Source organism: Streptopelia decaocto (assembly GCF_964273445.1).
Source record: "Streptopelia decaocto genome assembly, chromosome: 8".
Taxonomy (NCBI): Eukaryota; Metazoa; Chordata; class Aves; order Columbiformes; family Columbidae; genus Streptopelia; species Streptopelia decaocto.
The window spans coordinates 9,147,883-9,165,703 of record NC_138662.1 but is presented as its reverse complement, the minus strand read 5'-3'; the positions used below and the strand labels follow the sequence as shown (position 1 = coordinate 9,165,703).

The window sequence follows — 17,821 nt, the reverse complement described above, 5'->3', positions numbered from 1 at the left end:
GCTGCCTGTTGCACACGCTTGCAGCGACCTGCGCCACGCACTTCGGGAGCTTTTCTCTGCAACGATGGACGCAGAGAAGTGCGGCCAGACGGGGCGGCCCTGAGCCGGCTCTGGTGCCCTGCGTGCCCCGGCACAGACCCCGACCGCACCAGTGCGAATCAGCGCAAACCAACGCCAGCCCCCACACCCTCCCCGGTCCCGCCCAACATGGCGGCGGGCTGGGGGGAGACGCCCCGCTCCTCGCGGCGCAGCCCCGCCTCCGCCCCGCCCTCCCGCCGCCGGCGGTCCTCCCCGGGCGCAGAGCGGGCGGCTGCCGGCAGGGGGCGGTGCGGCGCGGGGGCTGGCGGCGCAGCCTCTCTGTGCGCGCCGCGCGGGCCGTGCCGCCGCGTCATATGACCGCGGCGCGGGGGCGAGCCGGGCCGTGCGGGAGCGCGCGGGTGCCCGACAGCCGCCGCCAGTGCCCGGGCCCAGCGCCGCCGTCCCGGCCCGCCCGCCGCCACCATGCTGGCGCTGCTCTCCCGGCTGCTGGACTGGTTCCGCTCGCTCTTCTGGAAGGAGGAGATGGAGCTCACCCTGGTGGGGCTGCAGTACTCGGGCAAGACCACCTTCGTCAACGTCATCGCGGTGAGCGGGCCGCGCCGGGCCGGGGGAGGCCGCGGCGGGGCTACCGGGTCTCGTGGGCGCTGCGCCGTGTACGGGGGCGCCGAGGCCTGTGTGGGCCTGGGACGGGGCTGGCGCCAGGGCAGCGGCCGGGCCGGGAGCGGCCTGGTGTCCGGCCGCGCTCGCTGCAGCCCGAGGCCGGGCCGGGGTCCCCCGGTACGCGGCCGTGGCTCGTACGGGCCGTAGGTTGAGCTGAGGTGGGATGGGGCTGTTCCGCCGGGGTGGGAAGCAGCATGTCTGCCCTTGCCGGCTGGGCTGGCAGGAGAGCCGGCTGAGCCAGCCGTGTGGCCTTGGCTCTGCGGTGCCTCCAGAAACCTTTGTGTGCGGTGGGACCCGCCGACAGCGCTACCAGAGCACAGCTCTGCCGTGCTCCCGGGGCTGGGTTCAGTCAGCGTGTTAGTAATGGCTGGGCTCATGTTAGCACAGCGTGAAGAGAGTCTTCGGCTGGTTCTTCTATTTGCCTTTTTTCAGTGGTCCTCAGTAAACGATTTAAATGTTTCCCGCTCACGGGTCTTTTTGCTTATCCTGGTTGCTGAAACTTGTGTTGAATAATCTGCTTTCTCTTAAGGTGTGCACTAAGAAGTACAACTTCCAAGCCTAACAGCAGCAGGCTGCTGAACCTGAGTGTACTTATCTGATGATCTGCCTGGAGCAGATGAAAGAAGGGTGTGGGAATCCTCCTACATGAAGCTTTTCCATTGTTGAACAAGATAAAGAGTGGCTTGCTTAAATGACTTAATTGGCTTCATCAGTATCCTGTTCTGCAGATGAATGTGACAGAAAACATTCAAAGAGACAAGATGGAATTTGGAAACCCTGAAATAGGAAACTAGGGTCCCTTTTGGTTTTACAGGGAGCATGGCTGATTGAGTCTAGTGCACCTAAAATGAGAAAGCTGATGTCTTCAACCTCAGACCTGAGCAGACCTTCAATGTTTTTTTGAGGCTGTCACCATAACATTGCTGCCTATAATGTATTTAAGTGTCACTTGAATGAGTTGTTGGATAGGAAAATGACTCTTACTCTCTCACAGTTATAGATAATCCTTGTTGCATTGACTACTTGTCAAAACATAACCAAGCTCTTGTGTACCTGAGGATGTTGGCACTCAGTGGGTTTTGTGATAATTAGGTTATATGGATCTGCCCTCATAAAAGGTAACTCTTCATCTGCATAGTTAGGTGGAAGTTGCTGGACTAACCTGTGAATGCCAGAAGTATTTTCTTTCACACACAGCAGTGGCTGCCATTACCTCTGGGATTGGATTTCTAAAAAACTGAACTCTGGAATTGTTGAACAACATCAATCTGTGGCTGCTGAGCTGATACTGATATATGTGTTCTTGCAACTTTGGGCACTGAGATTAGTCTGCAGGTTTTTTTGTCTTCTGGAGTCCTGCATGGTGATGACACTTGACAAAGTACTGCTTTGCTCTTCTGTTTGTATAGTACCAGCAGCACATCTCCTTCAGAGAATTTTCTGTGAAACTGTACTGCAGGTATGTGGAATAGTACAGAAGTGTTGTAGTAGTTGCATGTCAGTTTAGTTTATCTAAATTGTCTCAAATGGTAAAAGTACTCCTAAGTAAAGCTGACGTCTGTATCCAGCTTGCTTTGCTAGGGGCTGAATCTTGCAAGGTTTCAACCTCACATTAGGATCACACCCAGAAATTTATCTGAGTAAGTGTCATTCAAGTAGCCTTGCAAAACTGCCTGAAATAGGGAAGTTGTTATGCATAATAACAGAGCCTAGCAAGCTGTTTTAGGTTTGGAAGTAGCAAGTCACATTTCTGAAGTTTTTAATTAGAGAATCTAGTGACTCTTTGCAAAAAAAAAAAAACAAACAAACCACACACAAAAAAAAAAACAACAAAAAAACACCAAAAAACCAAACCAAAACACTAAAAAAAAGCCAGAGTTAGGCAGATTTGCTCAGATTTGCTCAGATTTTTATTATTGGTCTAAAAAAAGAATAGCATGAACTTCGGTTATCAGCACAATATTGCCTTTTACAGAAGTAGTGCCATCCATGGCATGAAGAGCTAACTTGTTAGTTGCTTTATTGAGTGACTTGAATTCAGAGTGTGTATTTGGAAATGAGTGCTGGGACAAAATGAGTGCTCTCTGCAGGCCAGTTAATGGTTTGGATGGATATAGCTGTTAAGCATTGGGATTCCATAAAACTAAAATGAAAGGAATGACACAGCAAGATGCTAGTCCTATAGAACAGACCTAAAGGCTGGATTACATACTAGGAACTTTGTATGGCTTATAAGGTTGCATTCTGACTAACAAAGGGCTGTTACCAGTCACTTGAACAGCAGTGAGTTTAATCTAATATAAATCTCTAATGTAATCTATGCCAGTCACATCAGGCATATGTAACTAAGGGAAAAACTTAAGCCAATTCCACAGGAGGCTTGATGCTGCAAATGAAGTGGAAAGGCCATGAAAGGCAGACAGTCCAGTTCTAGAATAGTCTTTTTCTAGGTTACTAGCTGGTTTGGGCCGTATTTATTCCTCTAGTGTAAACAACCATTTAGTTTGTAATCAGACCAAACTGAGTTTGACTAGAAGGTTTAAAAACCAACCTTAGCAATGAAATCTAGTTGTAGCTGTATACAAGTAATGCAGCTTCTGCTTTGCAAAGGCACTGTATTAGTCACTGTCTCTAATTAGATATTAAGCATAAGTTTTCCGTGTGTGTGAGTAAACTTGCTCACAAGGGAGGATATAATTTCTTCCTGGTCCTAATTTCCATAATGTAGATGGCCTGTGGCTCTTATTCAGAGAAACTGCATGTCATCCCGATATCACATCTTGAATTGTTAGCTTCTTATCTGAGGGCTTGAAATGCCCTTTATTTACTGGAGTCTGCAGTATCTTCTGTTGTTTGCATCTCTGCAGCTAGTGTCTGTGACCAGGCTTTCATCAGACGTGCTGTTGGAGCTGCAAGTTCCAGCCATGCTGGTGTGGAGAGGTACAAGAAGCAACTGAGCTCTGCAGCTGCGTGAGGCAACTGAAACATGACTCAAGTAAACGGACTCTGCTTCCCAGCTGCGGGCACTGTGTGCTGGGGAATAATGGGATACTTGCTCAGTTTCTAAAATGTGCTTCACGGAAGAGTTGTTTCCTATTGGGAAGTCTTGCTTGAAGCCCAGGAGATGGATCCTTGATCCCAGCATGTGTTGCTGGAACACTGAAGCTCTGTAGCCTGATCCTCAGTGGGCAGGAGAGGAGAACTGCAGGGGTGGGAGGGAGTCACACCTTCCTGATATGGTTGTCAGGTTTAAGAGCTAAACTCAACATGTTCTGTTTGTGGTGACAGGATAAATAAGATCTCTTTTTAGGATTTGTGTCAAAACCTGAATTAGTGTGGTTTGTGTTTTAACTTTGGAATATCTGGCGAGCCTTTGAATGACGCCTTGGTTTCTAGAGGCAATTTTTTGAAGTGCCGCTCAACAAAAGATTCCTTTGGCCAATTGAGGGCTGTGACTTCCTTCTGTCCTCACAACTATTATAAGTAACTTTGACTTAAAGAAGCCACACTGAGAAGTGGAGAAAAAGATTGCTCTAAAGAGCTTCACTGCTGCTCTGGTGCCTTCTGAAACACTTGGGTAGGTCATAAATAGCCATATGTTGTCACTTCATACACACAGTAGTTAAGTGAGAAGGTTGATACATTTTTAAGTGAAGTGTTTCCTAATCGCAGAAGTCTCTTGAAATGGATTGCCTCACTTCATTGGTAATAAAGCTAATATGAGGTGACTCATACTTCAGTTTATACTCTTTTTTTTTTTTTTTTTTTTTTTTTTTTTTTTTTTTGAGGTCCTGCTTGCTGGACCTGAGATGGTCTGAAACAGGTGACTGAAATCAGAATCTACTATTTCCATCATGGCATTAAGCAATGCAAGAGCTTTAAGTGGTAATACCTGGAAAAAGATGCTTCCATGACTATCAGACACATGAAGTGTCCTAAACTCTTACCTGAGTGACTTTTAGATAGAAATATGCCTTTTTAGGTCTTGTTTCACTGCTGTGTGGTAGTCGCATGATAAGCAGTCTATGTCCTTTTAGATATTCCATTGAAGTCAAGGTTAGGGAAATAAAAATTAATTTTCTTGAAACATTCATAGAAGTGCTGTTGTAAAGCCTTTCAGGAGACTGTTAGATCATGAGGATTGAAGCTTCTAAACTAGAGTTCAAGCTTCTGAATGCGATCACAAGTAGCTGAAAAGCTGAAGTATTTCAAGAAGGCAGCTAGACTGCGGAAACTAGAGAGTTGGTTTGTCCATATATGATGCACTTGTCGGTTGAGGCTATGAATGTTGCAGAGGAGGCTTAGTGTAGGGGTAGCTTTATATAATTGACTCTGTTTTTTGTTTTTTTAATAAGAGATTTCTGAGAGATGCAGCTTTTTTCTTAGTGTGAAAAGAAAGAAATTTAGTGACAAATACTGCGACTTAAGGTAGTATGCTAGTTCAGGTGGGTTGGGAGTGTCCTGGCTGGAGTCCATGCTCCAGTGATGTTGTCTCCTAGTCAGCTAAGCTTGTTCATTATCTCTTCTAGATGACTGAAAAGTGTTATAGGTAAAGGTAAAAATCTTTGTGTAGTAACAAAGCCTCTATGGAGAAATTTGTCCAATAGCAGTAATGAATCATGGTAGCTTTATGAGATGCAAGCTAAAGGCTACCCTGACATTTTCTGTTGATATAAAGAATCTCCTTGTGCAGGCCATGGAATCAAAATCTGGTGGCTGCAAGCTGGTATTGAGAAGCATATGGATGGGCCTTTGTAGGCAGAGTGTTTGCAGTGACAGCGGGAGAGAGCTACTGCTGTAGCTGGAAAGGAAGAAGAGGGAACACCAGTTATACTGCTGCAGTTTTAGTTCTGCTTTTAAGGGTTCCTTTAATGTATTGAAATGGATTTATAAGAAAGATGTGGGAAGCAGGAATTCCAGTCTTAATGTTCAGTTACTTGATCAAGCTGTGGACTTGGTGCTGACAGTCTTGGAAGCATAAGTTCCTGAAGTTAGCAGTCTTTTGGCTGTAGCTCGTGGCTACGGAGAGGGAGATGAAGTAGCCAGAGTGTGGTTTGGTTTGCTTTTTTTTTTTTTTTCCCCTTCACTCTCAAGACAACTGGAAACAAGAGGTTTACTAAGCAGTTTCAGTATTAAAAAAGACTTAACTTGCATCCTTTGTTCGCTTCTGGGATGTTGCGTGATAAGTTCAATGCTTGTCCGAAGTCTTCTCATCCTACCCTCTGGGAAAGGATCTGTAGCTGTAACTGGCTGGTTCCTGGGGCAAGACTGTGGCGGGTGCTGGCTGACAAAGCTGTCCCTGCTCCCTGGGGGGGTGAGGGAGAGGGTGCAGACCAGAAGGGCCAGCTGCCAGTTACAGGTGAAGAGCAGTGCTTGTGAACATGGCTGTGCTTTAGTGTGGGTGGTGGTTCAGAGCCCACATGTTGCACTAAAATCATGTGCTTGGGTTCTCCAGAAGCTTGTAGTATGGAAAAGGAGCATCTCTTAAACCAGGAGGCTTAAAGGCTAGTCTTGCAGGTTTTTTTCTGCCTGTGGTCTCTGAAATCCGGTTTGTTTTGTTTCCCTTTATCTTTTACACAGGGGCTAGAGTTCATTTTGTTTTGTGATTTTCAGCAGTGTGTATTAATGCTGTGTGGTCTATACGACCTCAGAGCTAATGGCTTAATTCATAATCGCTTCTCGTACACAAGGCTGATCTTCAGAGAGCCTGGTTGAAGTACTGTGTCTGCCTGTTGGTATATTCACAAACACTAAAATCGTATGCTGTTGCTAGATTTGTAAGCAACTACTCTTGCTGTCCTTGATGAGTGTTGCAGCAGTGCTACTGTGTATGACAACAACCAGGCACTTTCAGATCAGGAATTGAAAATATTTCTGTGCTTATCAAACTTGTTTTAAAGCCGATGCCTGTTTTAGAAGGAGAAAGCATCGTTTTGTGAACACATGGTGATAGGGCTGAGTAGTCTGCTCTTGGGGGGACAGGGAAGTCTAATTCAAACAGAATAGGCTACTAATAAAAGTATATTCTTGTTCTGCTGTTTCACAGTATCATAGTATCACAGTATGTTTGGGATTGGAAGGGACCTCAAAAGATCATCTAGTCCAATCCCCCTGCTGGAGCAGGAACGCCTAGGTGAGGTCGCACAGGAACATGTCCAGGCGGGTTTTGAATGTCTCCAGAGAAGGAGACTCCACAACCTCTCTGAGCAGCCTGTTCCAGTGCTCTGTCACCCTTACTGAGAAGAAGTTTTTTCTCAAATTTAAGTGGAACCTCTTGTGTTCCAGCTTGATCCCATTACCCCTTGTCCTATCATTGTTTGCCACCGAGAAGAGCCTGGCTCCATCCTCGTGGCACTCACCCTTTATATATTTATAAACATTAATAAGGTCACCCCTCAGTCTCCTCTTCTCCAAACTAAAGAGCCCCAGCTCCCTCAGCCTTTCCTCATAAGGGAGATGCTCCACTCCCTTAATCATCTTTGTTGCCCTACGCTGGACTCTCTCCAGCAGTTCCCTGTCCTTCTTGAACTGAGGGGCCCAGAACTGGACACAATATTCCAGATGTGGTCTCACCAGGGCGGAGTAGAGGGGAAGGAGAACCTCTCTCGATCTACTAACCACCCCCCTTGTAATACACCCCAGGATGCCATTGGCCTTCCTGGCCACAAGGGCACAGTGCTGGCTCATGGTCATCTTGTTGTCCACCAGGACCCCCAGGTCCCTTTCCCCTACACTGCTCTCTAATAGGTAATTTCCCAACCTATACTGGAACCTGGGGTTGTTCCTGCCCAGATGCAGGACTCTACACTTTCCCTTGTTAAATTTCATTAGGTTATTTGAGTAACTTTTTCGTATTAATACTCTAAGATGCAGCTGAATTCCTGGCTTTTTTTCATCTGTAGAGGTAGTAAACAAAAGCCCTCTAAATTCTGAGTTTAGAGAACTGTTTCTGGGCCAAGACAGTTGGACACAATAGCAGAGCCTATCAAAGGAAATCACTGCCTGCTAGCAAAATCCATTACAGTGGTTTTAACCATTTTTTGACCTGTCTTAAAAGATAAGGTGCCTTCCAGTTGCTTTCTTTAGGTACACTAACTGTGAAGAGAGGAACATCCATACTTGTAGCAGAGTAAGGTCTTTCAAATGAAGATCTGAGTTGATCGATATGCTCAACCTGTGGTCAGATGTGCCTCTCAAAGCTGTAATGTGCCCACCTGACCTGACAATCCACAGCCTCCAAACTTCCTATAGAGAGAAAGGGTGTGCTTATGTTGTGGAGGCAGCTCCCTGAAGGCACCTGCTACCTCCTTCTGTTCCTGATGGTTCAGAAAGCATTTCAGATAGTGCTGGTTTGTCTCACCTACAAAGCAGAGTACAGAAAGATGAAACTCACGTTGTAACTGAGTGGCTCTGTAGTGTAGTTTTTAAGCAAGTCAGAACAAGTTGTTATGCCACCTGGATGTGTAGCGTGGGTAGAGAGTACTTGGAAGGTGATATAAGGTGCAGCAGCTTTACTGAAGATTCTGTAAAATCTTCCTTGTGGTGGATCACAGTAATTTTCTTCAATGTTACATTACACATGTGGCAAATTAGGTACTGCTACAGTCTGAAGGAACCTGTATCCTAAAAGAGCTGTGAGAGCATGAGCTATTGATAGGAACAGCTCTCGAGTGAAGAATCTGGAAGTATCTGAGTGGGAACGGCTATCAGCATATGGGGTAATATGAAGCAGCACTGAGAGCTGGAGGTTCAGGGAGTGCTTGGGAGATGTTTGGTTGGAAGATGTGGGTGTAGGGTGTGACTGGGGTGGCAGGAATGTGGTGGTTCTTGAGCAACCATGGCACGCTGACCCTTCAAAGGCAAAATTGGCAGTGCAGGCGTTATGAACTGAAGTGCATCAGACACGGGAGGCATGGTTAACCCTTGTTGGAGCTGCACATAACCAAACTGGCTGAAATGGCCAAGTCATACACTGTTTTTTTTGGACAGCAATGGGAAGCTTGTGAACAGGCATTCAAGTTATGCACCTACCTTGATAAGCTAACAGAAAGGTTAGAGTAGTTTCTGAAAGTGCTTCATGAGGTTGATACATGCTCTTCTATGTAGCTTAAACAGTTGAGACCTCTTTGAGAACACAGAACACATGCCTAATGAGTTTTAAGCTGTCCGTTTTTCACATAACTGTTTTTATTCTTGCATTCCTTGGATTCAAGGACTTTCTTTTTTACTCCTTTTAAAAGAAGACTGTTAGTCTGCGTAGCCATGCATCGGGAAAGCAAATGTTAAATGTGAAAAATTGCTGCCTGTTCAGGGTGCTTCTCCCTTTGAATCCAAGCTCTGGATGTATTTCTGTTTTGGAGGTCAACAGCAAGATCAGTGTATGATTTAACTGAAGGACTTGGCCACATAAGCCCAAATGAGACTGCTATAATCTGTACGTTTTCAATTGACTTCTAATGTTTATCAGCATTATACTGGAGTCTATTGTATGAAGCTTGCAGTTTTGGTTTGCTAGTGGAAGATCACAGGGTTTTAGGGGAGGTGAGGTAGGGGGAACAAGCTGAAGGAAGCATGGACTTCCATGCATAGAAGTGAATGACAAAGCATGAGGATTGCAAGCTGGTCATCTTCTGGTTGCAGACTCTGAGCGGTATGTACTCAAGGCATGTCCAGTCAGACTTAGGTACTACTTCCACCTTGAGCAGTTGGGCCCTTACTCTATGGGGTGATGTGATCTCTTCTGCTTCATAGATCCTAAAGGGCTTTTAACTCAGGCTGGCTTCTCTGGGCAACGTCAGGGGAGAGAAGCAGACTCTCTGCTGCTATGATATCAAACCCTAATTAAACAACTGAATGCATTTGAGTTGACCTTTTTTCCAAATCTGTTTGACTGGTTCTTTCACACATAATGAATGTAGTGACATACATAATGATCATTGTGGCTGAGATTCACCCTCTGCCAAGTAGGCACAGGGGCATTGGAGAGAGGTGCACTAGTGTTGATGATACTTGTTATGGCTCCTGGGTTAGCTATAAGAGGTAGCTGTGAACTCTGCTTTCAAGCTGTTACAGATAAAAGTGTAACAGATAATAAAACATCTGCCACTAGAGAACCTCTTTAATATAACACTGTTTTGTAGCAGTTATGTCAGACCTTAAGGTGATGCTGAACTTCTGGAGTAAATGGGCTGAAATACTCTCCAGTTGCGTTTCAATTGCCTCTTCCACAAGCTGGACACTGTAGCCTAGCAGGAAGCAGACCTGTCAGGTCCTTCCACTTTCCAGCCTTTTAAAACTCCTCAGGGAGTCAGCCCATACCTGTGGGTTGGAGGCTTACTCCACAAGAGTGATTTATTGCTGTAAATGTTGTCTGTAGAGTAGCTTGCATCAGAGGAAAACCTTCTGGATGTTTCTAGCTTCCAGGTATCTAGGCGATCCTGACGTACAGAACTTGGCTCTAGCAGAAGTAGATGAACGGCTCTTTTCCTATACTTGCCTGGCTGTCCAGCTGTTAAGCTAGGCAAAGCACTTCTCCCCAACTTTGCTCCCCTGGTTACCTCAAGGCTTGAAAAATTATTTAAGTGCTTGTAAGAAATGACTTGACTGACTTCACGCAAGCTTCAATACACATGAATATAACATCTGCAACTTCTTGGCTATAAAGCCTTCTGTTGGAAGGCAAATGGTTATGAAAAGCTTATGGTATTTTACTATGTAGACTAGCTGTATCAGATAAGTGCTAAATTTAACTTTCTTTTTTTCCAGTCAGGTCAATTCAGTGAAGATATGATTCCTACTGTGGGCTTCAACATGAGAAAAGTTACAAAGGGTAATGTTACAATAAAGGTATGTCACCATCATTGACTGTCTCTTTTAAAACCCATGAAATGTGGTTTTTTTCAGCTTCCGGTTTAAAATTGATACGTTTGCTCTGTTTTCTTCTCACCATTGGGACAAACGTAGGAAACTGAAGAGACTCAGCTAAATCTGTCAGCTTAAGAATACACTAGTGTTTATCTATGGGATTTCTTTAAATGAGAATCTGTGTGTGATTTCCAGGTTCATGGACTATTTAAAGCAGTGTTGTGATAATGCCATCTGGCTTTAATCTGAGTTAATTTGCACATGTTTAGGGCCAAGAGATCCTCCACTTCTGCTTATCAATATTGCTTAAGGGCAGGCTTACATCAACAGCAAAGTTTTAAGTCAAGATATCTTACTGCATTTTCTTGTATACCACAGTGTATAAGTGTAGTGCACAGGTGTGTTCTTGCATCTGGTACAAGATGCTGTATTTTGTATCTTATGCTACTGGGCCTGCAAGCTTTCAGCAGCTGTACCAGGGATTATTTCTGTTCTAATGTGCGAGGGGTCCTGCAGCTGGCCTAAGGAGGAAAGAAAAACTGTATTCTTGTCTTACTTTTGCATGACACATTTAAACATAGTGCATGGCTAAATTGTCTTTTTTCCCCTTGATTTAAGATTTGGGATATAGGAGGACAACCACGATTCCGAAGCATGTGGGAGCGATATTGCAGAGGAGTTAATGCTATTGTGTAAGTGTTGTCTTTCTTCAGCTAGTACTGAACTTTAAATTTGCTTCTCTTCTGTGTGTAGCCTTTCTAACAGTGCATGCTTGACTCAGTAGTACTCATTTTAATTTTGAAACTTTACTGCAAGCACATTGACTTTTTTTTACACTTAAGTTCAGAGCTCAAGATGGGTTATTTTCTTATCAGATCAGGAGTACTATCATCTACTTCATGTCTGAACTGGGTGGCTGTGCTGTCTAACTGAAAGAATCTTTAATCTATGCTGATCTTAGAGAATTTTCTTTAAAAGAACTAAATTCTTTGCTCAGAAGACCTGGCTTCATTTAAAGCCTTGTTGAATGTATTCAAAACTGACAGTGTAAAGGAAAGATTGCTGTTTCTGAAGTAGTTCAGTCTCACTGACCTAACCTTAAATTCTCTTTAAAGCTACATGGTAGATGCTGCAGATCGTGAAAAAATAGAAGCCTCTCGAAATGAGCTGCACAATCTTCTAGATAAGCCACAGTTACAAGGAATCCCTGTAAGTAATATTGCCTTACACAGTGTTAAACTTGCTTGAGGAATGTGCATAACTCTAGCAGCTCTGAAGTCTGGCTTGAACTCTTAAGTCAAGTGTAAGGCCTAACCTTACTGGTTAGTAGAAGCATGAACAGTACCGGCCCTTAGTGCCTTAAATCAAATTGTTGACCTCAGTCCATCCTTCAGTGGTCTTATTCTTGTTCAGTGCCCACACAAAAACAAATAAAATTGGAATAGTAGTTTAGAGTATTCCACAGTACAAGTTTGTGCTCTCTTGTAGAGTCTAATATAGTACAGGTAAGCCAGTGTGTGGTACAGAAATAGAGAGTAAGTTTGGGGACTCTCAGCTGAAAGTCTACTGGGATTGTTCTCACTCTTATCAGCTTGCTTTTTGTGCATAACAGGTTATTTGTACCCCCTCTTTTCCTGTGTTTAGGTTAATGTTCATTCTTGATCTGGTTTAATAGTGAATGTGTCATTCCATTAGATTAAATAGCCTAGTGCAAACTGCTTGTCAGACTCCTCTGAAGTTTCTTGTTTGTGTGAGGTGGGTTTTGTTTTGTGTTGGTTGGGTTTAAAAAACAAACAAAAAACCAAAACCCAAAACACTAAAGCTGCAACTGTATCTTTCTGCTCTTGGTTTCAGGTTCTAGTACTTGGAAATAAGAGAGACCTTACTAATGCTCTGGATGAGAAACAACTAATTGAAAAGATGTAAGTCCAACCCTTCCTAAGAGAGGCTCCTTTAACTCAATAAATGAGTTCATGTACATAGGGTGGTTAGATCAAGAAGTTTGCATTTAAAAGTAGGAAATCCAGCAACAGGAGGTAACTGAACTGTTCCACTTCATCTTCTTCACAGATTTTTTAGATTCTCTGTATAATAGTCCTTGTTATAAATGAAGTGTATGATGAAATGTTCTCTCTTTCATAGGAATCTTGCTGCTATTCAGGACAGAGAAATCTGCTGCTACTCAATTTCTTGCAAAGAGAAAGATAATATAGGTAACTATTAACCTACAATGCCAAGCATTATGAAGACCTGTCAGAGGATGGCTTGGGGGTTTGTAACTTCTTAAACACAAGCTTCCTGGTTTCCAAAAACTGGTGACAAATCCAAGAATGATGTATAAGTGTACCAGTTATATTCAGTATAACTCTTGATGGCAGTGAGGAAGCTTTACTGCTATTAAAGTTGTAGGGGTTGTAGTTATCAAAACATGTCAGTCTCCTGTGAAATCTGCTGCTTGCCTTTAGTTCGTTTGCAGCAAATAGCTGACTAGTCTCCCTGTTAGCTTGGCCTAAATAATTTTGTACTTCTGTCAGGTACTCTCAGTTCTGCCTCTCTTCATGAGGCTAGCAAGTGCTTGCAGCAAGTTTTCCATCAGCAGTCATTCCCTTGAAATAATCATCTTCCCTTACTGCCTTGTCAAAGCAGTTCACGTTGTGGCCTATGCTATTCACTACCCCACGCTGCCAAACAGTAATTATTTTTCTGGTGCTGACATTGATTGCTTTAGAGTACCTGGAGTTCAAAGAGACCATAGCACTGTGTAATACCCGGTACTTGAGATTAGTATTGTAAGTAAACTGAGTAATCCCAACTGAATGAAAAGATGGTACTTAACAGCACTTGCAGTCCTCCTCCTGCTGCCTTCTGTGGCTGCCGTGAGATTAACACTGGTTCACTGGCAGGCTGACATGAGTTTACTGGAGAGGGGCACTTCAGGCTGATGGTCACAGGAACAAGCTACAAAGCACACCAGAACTGCTTTATATTAAGGACTCAACTTCTTTTCAGGAAAAATGAACAGCCTGTAGAACTCTTCTGGTTTCTTATCCAAGAAGCCCCGTCACCTTACCGTCAGCTAAAGATTCAAAACATGGCGGATAGGAGAAGTGGATACTCCCTTATGTCATATCTCCCACACAAGGCTCAAACCACAGCTCAGCATCACTGATGCTGTAGGGAGGGTGCTGCATTGCCCTGGTACGACACTAGTGCATTGCACTTCCTTAGGAAACCCTCTTTCAAGCACAGGAGAGCTTGATGCCTCATACTATAGGGCTAAACTAACTCTTCTCATCAGATGAGGAGAGGCAGACTGGCCAAACAGAGTGATGTTGATCTAAAGGTGATTATGTGAGCCATACAAAAGTGTCAGATTAAGGGATGTATTTTTCCTGGAGGTGTAGTTGACTGAGGGACCAGGATATCTGGAGCAGTTCCTTTAAACATTACTTGAAGGGTGCTGGGATGTTACAGGACTAAATCACAGGCAACAAGCATTCAGAAGAACCCTTCTGTTGATCTGTCTTGGGTCCTTCTCTAGAGAAGGGCTGGATATTCCTGTCATGTATTTGAGGACACTAGCATACCAAAGCAATGCCAATTATACAAATAGACACTTGAATATGGAACTTCTTTTCTTTCTCTCTTTAGATATCACGCTTCAGTGGCTTATTCAGCATTCAAAATCTAGGAGAAGCTGAAGTCTTCCTGGAATCTCCAATACCTGTTGGCCATAATCTCAATTGTCCACTTCCCTCCATAATGAGATATTACCCAAAAATCCTCTATCAAGAATCTGCCTTTTCACGGTCCATTTCTCATGTGCACTGCTGAAGACTTGTATTCCTGTTCTGTCACAAAACAACTAGAGTTGTCATGATACAGTCAGCACAAATATTTATTTTACAACCATCTATGGTGGGAGGGTTGTGGGGGGGCTTTTTAAAAAAAAAAATCTCTACCATGTTAATTATGATGGTACACTCTGTTCTGGTTTTTCAGGGCCAGGTTTTTATATGATTTTCAGCAAGTGTTTTATTTCTAGTGTTTAGTGGCTTGAAGATGCTGGTGCTTGACAGCATTAAGATTCTGTAAGATGCCACACACAGTAGTTAGAAAACATTTAAGCGTGAGTTGTGGGATACTGATTTATCTCACAAATGCATGTGATGTGTGTATGTAACAGAGAAATGGAAACTGTTTGCAGAGGGGAGCACAAGGCATAGATCAGCATCACTCATCTACAGCTGAGATCTTACCCTGTCACTTGAAAAAGAAAACTCTCATCATGAATTAGGAAAGAGTCAAATGTTTAAAATAATTTTGTTGCTTTTGTTTAGCGTTTGTGTGGGGGATGGGAATGGACTGTTCTCTCAAGCTTTCAAAAATTGGAGTATTCCAGCATGAAAACAAATCGCCAGGAACATCAGACTTTGTTCAAATACATTTTTCTATCTACAGATGCTAGTGGTCTCTATCTGAAACCAGAACACACATTCTGAGCAGCTGCATGATACTTAAATTACTGATGTTTTTGTATGGAGTCAGTTGTTGACCTTTAGCACAATATCAGTGTAACTGTCTAGTGTCTCTCCTTCTCACGAAATGGCTGGGCACAGTTTCAGCTGGTGCTATGGAACATCTGGGCTATTGTGACAACTCTAGACCTGCCTGCTTTCTTGATGTAACCATGTGCAAAGTCTGTAAGTTGCAAGATGAAATGTTCTACTGTGTCAAAGCACAAGAGAGCCAATGAATTGATCCTGTTTCTTGACTAGCTCCTACAGTATAGGGAAATATGTATAAACTAAAGATTGTAATGTTTTCGTAGCTTTACTTAATGACTTCAGTGTATTTAAAGGGACAGACGTTAAGACTGGTTTGTTCATGCAGTAATGTCAATGTAGCTCACTAGTGTATGCAAATACATGGCACACCTGCTTGCGTTGCCTCACACTGTGTGTGATTCTGCACCTAAATGTACTTTGCGTTGTGTCGGAGTCTTTGGTTGGAAACACTGTTTAGTCCATATCAGTTATAACAAGCCAGTTTTAATTTAGACTGCCATGGCCTTACTGTTCTGTACCAACTATGGCACTGTTGCACAGACACTACATGCTGCCTGCATTCAGTCTGAACTTGCATTTTAACTTTTTGTCCCCTTTCAGTTCGCTGAAGCATGATTTCAATTAATTCATACTCTGGTGCTGTAGAGGAGAGGGTATATTAACTTGCTACTGTAGTCTCTAGTTCACCAGGAACTGCTACAGTTACTTTTATTTAGCAAACTTGCTTGTGCCTAAAATAAGGAAACTAAACTAGAATGTGTGAATCTTTGTGGGGGACCAGGTCACCGTATAGTTAACTGGCCTATAGCTAAACTTGATGTGTTTGGTGTTTATATACTTCACTGCTTTCAGCGTTTATGGCATCCAAACACTACCAATTGTTAACCTGTGCATTACTCTCTGCATGTGAACAACTTATACAATTACTGAACTTTGTAAATACGTGAATTTTTTATTTAGGTGGATGCATATGTTGGTTTACTGGTCTTCAGCTTTATTCAATAAACTTATGTTTTGAGGGTTGTATTGACACTTAACTGACTGACTTGAGTTGATGTGGCTTAACTCATGGCAACACATTACGGGGTGTCTGTCTCTTCTTGGTAAATACCTGAGCTTCTTTATGTTCTGTGGTTCAACTATTCAAGAGAAATGCCTATAAAACTACCTTTCAGGCCTGGGGCTTTCTCGGCTTGCATGAGCAAGCTTAGCTAGTCATTCGCAGCAGAGCTCAGTGCTTTGCAGTGTTTATGAAAAGCACTGATCAGCTGAAGGGTCTTAAGCAGGGGCAGCCTTTTGGAGCTGTTTTCAGGAGAAAAATGTGTGTGTGTGTGTGTGTGCAAGCTTGTTTCTTGTTGTCAAGCCTAGAATAAAACCTTTGTTTTTCTAGCACAAGTGCCAGATCTAGCAGTGCCTGATCATTCACTGCTAATTAAAGCATGGAGTTTCTTATCTCATTGGAAAGTGAGGTTTTTGTTGATGGAGGTTTTCAACAAAATCTTTGTAGCAACTTTAATCTGAAGTTACACTGACTGTTCTTCCCAGATGCTTTGCTGCAGTTTCTCTTGGGTCCCTGATTGACTTACAGGAACGTATGTCAACATCTTTCAAGTAATGGTAACAAATGGATTTCTTTTGTTCCCAGCCAGCCTCCATCTAAGTTACCAAACTTACTGATCTCTAACAGGTTATTTTCAGGACTGAATATTGGTCAGTTAGCATCCTCATGTGTAACTCGGCTGGTGGGAAGGGCTGATGAACTGTTGAGTAAAAGATCATGTGCGTATTTCTTCAGTTGATGGGAGTTTCCTGCATGCAAAACAAGCTACCTGGGGTTAACATTCAAAGCAAAATGCCTCTATGTGCAAAATCTGAAAACAGTGTAAGATTTGTCACCCTGGTTGGTCTGATACCGGTACTAATCACTTAAATCAGCTGTGGTTTGAACTTGGCCAACAGCTGTTTGCATGACATGGTATTTCAGTAACACTTTCTACTTCTAAATATATATATGGCAAGGAGAGGTACACTGGCCACCCATGATGTGTGTACTCTAAAAAGTACCTTTGTGTTACTTCACAAAATGACTCCACTGAGGTTTTCACAGCTATTCTTCTGCAGACCTTCCAGATGCCATTAGTTATTCATATGTCAGAAATTTAGACCTTGAAGAGACTATTTGAATCCAATGCAGAGGTTTATACTCTGTTTGCTTGATTAACTTTGCAACTACCTTAATTTCGAAACAGAAGGGAAGCATAGGAAGTATTTCTAGAGAAATGAGGCTGTTCTCACCATCTTTCAGCCTTTGACTGAAAAACTCACTTATCTGGCACAGTTAAGTCCAAGGTTAAACCTTTTCTGTTCTAATAAAGTTGTGGAGCCTAAGACAGGCATTGGTGGTGTTGTCTGCTGAACTTGGATGCTGTGGCTGTGTTCTAGAAATCTGTTGAGCCAGTCTGATCTCTTATGGTGATTACTTGTCTTGGGCTCCATAGTGAGCCTGGCCTGTAAAAAGAGACTGATTAAATTTCCCATTCTCTTGACAGAAGTTGCTTTTGGGGATGTACTTTGGTAACAAATTATTGTACTTAAACATCAATAGCTGTAGTCCTGAAACCGTCTTCTGATGTATCTGCAGTAGGCCTTGGCCATTAGCATATTGAGAAAACTGGGTCTTGTGGAAAGTT

At 43.3% G+C, this 17,821-nt stretch overlaps 1 protein-coding gene across 1 annotated transcript; it reads left to right on the top strand.

The window, feature by feature from the left end:
- The first annotated feature begins 372 nt into the window (after positions 1-372).
- Positions 373-16,168, top strand: ARL8B (ARF like GTPase 8B). The gene is made up of 7 exons (XM_082059783.1): positions 373-624; positions 10,465-10,545; positions 11,182-11,255; positions 11,679-11,772; positions 12,418-12,485; positions 12,706-12,776; positions 14,215-16,168. The coding sequence occupies exons 1-7, from the start codon at positions 502-504 to the stop codon at positions 14,262-14,264; spliced, it is 561 nt and encodes a 186-aa protein (XP_081915909.1). The 5' UTR covers positions 373-501; the 3' UTR covers positions 14,265-16,168.
- The last annotated feature ends 1,653 nt before the right edge of the window (positions 16,169-17,821 follow it).

What these genes read in the sequence shown, in the direction of transcription:
- ARL8B (XM_082059783.1), top strand. Translation starts at nt 502, where the DNA reads ATGCTGGCGCTGCTCTCCCGGCTGCTGGACTGGTTCCGCTCGCTCTTC. An exon ending in CCTTCGTCAACGTCATCGCG is followed by an intron (nt 625 to 10,464) that starts GTGAGCGGGCCG and finishes CTTTTTTTCCAG; the next exon opens with TCAGGTCAATTCAGTGAAGA. An exon ending in CAAAGAGAAAGATAATATAG is followed by an intron (nt 12,777 to 14,214) that starts GTAACTATTAAC and finishes TTCTCTCTTTAG; the next exon opens with ATATCACGCTTCAGTGGCTT.